Raw genomic sequence first — 4,562 nt, forward strand, 5'->3', positions numbered from 1 at the left:
CGGCGGGGCCGGGCCCGGGGCAGCGCCGCGGCCCTCACGCCCCCTCTCTTCGCAGGAGTCACCGGGGACGTGGCGCGCGAGGAGCCGCAGCTGATCGGCCTCGAGGGAGCCCTGCTCGGCTGGTGCGTGCGGCTGCCCCCGTTCGAGCCCCGGGCAAGGCAGGGACAGCCGGGCTTTTCCCGGCTCCCTGAACGCCAGGTCGTCTGCTCCCGTCTCCCTGTAAAGCAGACGTGCTGTGAATTAAAGCGGGCCCTCTTACATGCTGAAAGCGAGTAACTTCTGCTGCCCCGCTCTTAGCCCATCAGTCAGCGGCAGCTTTGGTAAACCTGGGGTGCTCGGAGGAGAAAAAAGTAAGTTATTACTGGAAATCTGAACGAAAAGCTACCTGCTTGCAAATTTGGTGAGAACTAGCAGAATGACTCTTGTGTTTGATTGCTCTTTAGAAGGTTATTTCACAAACCACGAAGTTTATTTTTTTTTTAAGAAAGATTTATGAATTTTTCTCTGTGTGAGACAGTAATCCATTTTATCAGGATTTTTTTTTTCATCTACCTATACATATAGAGGTTTGTGCACAGGCATGTTGTCCTTTTTTACTGGTTAAATCATATCTAGTATAGTTTAAACTCCTTGGTGGTGATGAGCCTTGTATGTTCTTCTCTGATTGCTATTTCAGTTATTACAAAAATTACTTCTTACACAACATCCCCAACTTCTCATGTTCCCCTTCTCTCTATGATTGTATATATACGAAGTAAAGTAAAATTACATGTTTTGTTTGCTGTCTGGTAAAATTGATGTCCTCTGATTAACTAGCAGTACCTATGGTTTTAAAAGCTTTCAATTAAATGTGTTGTTTTCCCTCTCTCCTTTCAGCACTTTCAATGCGTTATCCTGCCGTGCATGTGGCTTGACCGTGGGCTTCGTGCTGTACTCCGCTTTCAGCGACCTGGCTTATCTGCGAGGCTTCTTCTGCTTCTTCAAGGACAGCATCCTTTGGTGAGTACACTCTCCTGCTGCAGGACTTCACAAGAGTTTGCAAGGCACTAAAATAGAGTCTTTTACCTTTGAGTGTGTTGGTGCATGGGTTTTAATATTCATCCTTCTAAAATTGCTTGTATTGTCACAATTCCATTTGATTTGCATTGCACTTTTAATGGAGCCTCCTGTAATTTCACGAATTCAATTCAATTGTTTGCGGTTTGAAATCTACCTTCCTTACATTATTCAAGCAAATCTTGTTTTTTGCTTGAAAAACAGTTCCATGCTAGATTGAAGATTTGATAATAGAAGCTATAAATTACATTCAGTTGATAATGAGAAATCTTATGTATTTAAACTATTGATTAAAATATTTTCATATTTGACAGCACTTCTAGGGGTTGCCTTAAAATCATATTAAATAATCTGTTTAAACAATGAATGCAACCATCTTATTTAAAGTGTTCTTTTCTTGTCTTTCCTCTTTCCCTGCTTGTCTTCCAGTTACCTCTTAAAAAATAAAATGATAGTAGAAGCCTCTAAAGTAAAATTTCCTGCTTTGAGCCTCAAGGAAGATCTTGCAAAAGTAAGGTTTTCTACATGACTTTGTATGCCATGTTTTTCCACTCTATTCTTTTACGCTCCCTCAGAGCACATATTCCATCCTAAGTAAAACATAGTATAGCAGATGAGCATTTTTAGGTGTGCTTTAAAGCAAAGATGAAACAGTCTGTCCAGATCTTGTCAAAAAAATAAAATAAAAAAATCCTCTGGCTTCCCAAACTTGTAATGCATTAAATGGGGGGAAAAAAGTATGTGGTCATACCAAGCAGCTCTGGCAACTTACTGAAGTGGAAAATTTCCATGCATCTGCAAAAGGGATTGAGCTGCTACATGTTAATCTCATGTAACATAGGCCTCCAATGTGGGTGCTGATTTTAGCTACACTAAACAGCATACAGTATAGAAATATGCCATATTTCTCACGATACAATAGAGCCCAATGTCATTTTCCATCTTTGAAGTCAGCTGTTTCTAGCTTTCTAGCTACTGAAGGTGGAGTGTACATCTTTTAAGAACCTAATGTTACAACATTTTCCTGTTTTTCTTTTTTTCTTTTTTYTTTTTTTTTTCTTTTTCCTATCCTAGCTAAAAGAAAAGCTTGTGACAGTCCACATGCGCCTGGAATTGCTGATGAAGAAGCTGGAGGAACTGAACCAAAAGAGCAATGTGGCAGAAAAGCACAGCGCTGCATCAGATGCAGCTGGCTTCACAGCAGGATATGCAAAAGTCAAGAACAACAATTAATCTGTCATTTTAAAGACCTACTGGAGTTGTTCCTGCCTCTCTGCAGGGTTTGTTCATTATGATGAAATAATGCATCAGAAAGGGTCAGCATCTTAATCTGTCACTTATCTGTCGATAGAAAGAACTTAGGCTGAAGCGCTTCTCTTCAGCATAGGGGGAACATGTGCAAATCTTAACATCCTGAAGCTGTGGTGTGGAAAACAAATAGGTCACTATACAGCACAGCACTCTCTGAGGCAACAGAACTACTGCTGTGCTTCTCCTTAACAACTTTAGGGGAAAAGCTGCCGTCAAAAAGTTGAACTCAGGAGTTTTGCGGACTGTATAAAACATATCAGTAGGTTGATAAAGAAGAGGAACCATTATAAACTAAACCTTACAGAGGTCTAAAGTTTTGGTCTTTCGCATAGAATGTTTATGCCAGCCAGCTGTTGGTCAAGTGGCTGTTGGCTGCACCAGGTATGAGCAGAACTGCTAAACGGTGTCCTGACAGTCACTTCAAGCGTCTGCGTGTGGCCTGTGGCAGCGCGGGGCGCTCACGGAAGCGGCTGGGCGAGCCCAGTGCGCGGCCACGGAGGCACCTCGCTGCCTGCAGCACAGGGACTCACGTAGAGGTACCTGCCACATCTTCGGGCAGCCTCGGCTGCGCTGTGCTGAGCGCCATGGTTGTGCTGCGCTGCCTCCCTTTCTCTCTGCTCTGGCAGCCTCAGACTGTGGGCAGCTGCTTCCAACAGATTTGAGCCCATCTCTCTGAAACAGAAGCCATGAAGTTAAGGAAAGCCTCCTTCCCCTCTGCTCAGTCATGGGATCATGGGAACGTAGCGCTGCTGAAGCTGTGCTGGTCTAACTGCTGCCTTTCTTTGGCCAGCCAAGATGTTTCACAAAATATACCAGAAAGTCCCTCCCTCATCACCATTTCTGCAGGTTTTGCATAGGTTCGGTCTCCTCCAGCCACCTGGAAGCTCATCGAGTGGAGAGGAAAGAATTCTACTTGCTAATAGGACTGAACATTTTAGTCTTTAACTCCCATGAGTTGAACGATTAAGGGACCTTTTTCTCTCCCTCCCACTGCCTTAAAGTTTGATGTTTTAAATGTTCTATTAAGCTTAGTAATTGCCTGCAATAGGCTAGGGAGGAATACATTTTCTGCATTGACTTAATTCTGGTGATGTGATTTGCCCTTCCTGGCTTCTATTTCCATGTAGGAATGGCAGACTACTTCCCATAGCAAGGTGTGGTTGTTTTGATCAATTTGTAAAAATAACTCTTAAATTTGACTGGAGGGGAGGGAATGAAACTCACTGCAAGGCACCCCATGGGGTTTAAGTGAGCAGCTGGTACTTACACTACTGTTTATGTACAGCGTGTGCTGCTTTTTGGTTAATACTTCCTGGGTTCTCTCAAAGTTTGTTCTGATCGAGATATGACACAGTATCAACAGCTATCCTACTAGAAGAGGAGCAGGGCTCCTTCAGTTAAATTACAGTACTGTATGCTACCTGAATGACTATTATTGCTAGTTTTAGATCTTTGACAGGTGTGAGTGCAGAAATGCAGTGCTTTTCAATGACAGTTAAATTGAAGATATCAAAAGTAACTACTTGAAATAAACATTACACTCGCGTGAGACATTTCATTCCCTGAAATGATGTATGTTATCCTCTCAAAAAAGCTCTAGCACCCTTATCCTGGGAACTGCTCTTTTTAGAGTTGTCACTGTATATTCATGTAAGGCTGGAATTGCTGTATTTGATTACTTTCTTATTGAGAAGAAGGATTTTATTTTTTTAATAAAGATATGTTGTACAGCAACTTCTGCCCTATATTTAAGGGCCCAAGGGTATTTAACTGGGGTCTTGTGGCAAAACTAATTTTGTGCAAACATTCCCCCATCTCAGATGAGCACTTTCAACTGTATAATTTCACTTTTGTCTTACTTTTTAAGTGACAGTCTTTTTGTTGCACCATTCTAAGAAACGTAATTGATAATAGGGTTATTTGTTTCGCCCTTTCATTCTGATTCCTGCATTGGCTTTGTTTTTTACTACATACTTTACTCTCTGTAATGTGAGTAGTGGTAAAGGGTCTTGCTTCATCTTTAATATTCTAGATGCAAGAATCATATTCACTAAATTTAGTTAAGTGTCCTTAAGTGGAAAAAGCAGCTGTCAGTTAGTTGTGATTTTCACCTTTACTGATGTAAATAAGAAATTTAAGTAAAAAAAATATATACCTATTATACAGATCACATATACTACTATATGAGTCTTGAG

At 41.5% G+C, this 4,562-nt stretch overlaps 1 protein-coding gene across 1 annotated transcript in view; it reads left to right on the forward strand.

Annotated features, from left to right (window-relative positions):
* OIP5 (Opa interacting protein 5) overlaps positions 1–4,029 on the forward strand; it is a 4,301-nt gene extending 272 nt beyond the window's left edge. The window contains exons 2-5 of the mRNA XM_026033475.1: positions 56–122; positions 877–999; positions 1,486–1,567; positions 2,131–4,029. Coding sequence (XP_025889260.1) covers positions 56–122; positions 877–999; positions 1,486–1,567; positions 2,131–2,289 — 431 coding nt within the window. The 3' untranslated portion in view covers positions 2,290–4,029. The remainder of the gene's footprint in view (positions 1–55; positions 123–876; positions 1,000–1,485; positions 1,568–2,130) is intronic.
* The last annotated feature ends 533 nt before the right edge of the window (positions 4,030–4,562 follow it).

This window comes from Nothoprocta perdicaria, unplaced genomic scaffold (genome assembly GCF_003342845.1).
Source record: "Nothoprocta perdicaria isolate Ctin4 unplaced genomic scaffold, notPer1 scaffold_129, whole genome shotgun sequence".
Lineage (NCBI taxonomy): Eukaryota > Metazoa > Chordata > Aves > Tinamiformes > Tinamidae > Nothoprocta > Nothoprocta perdicaria.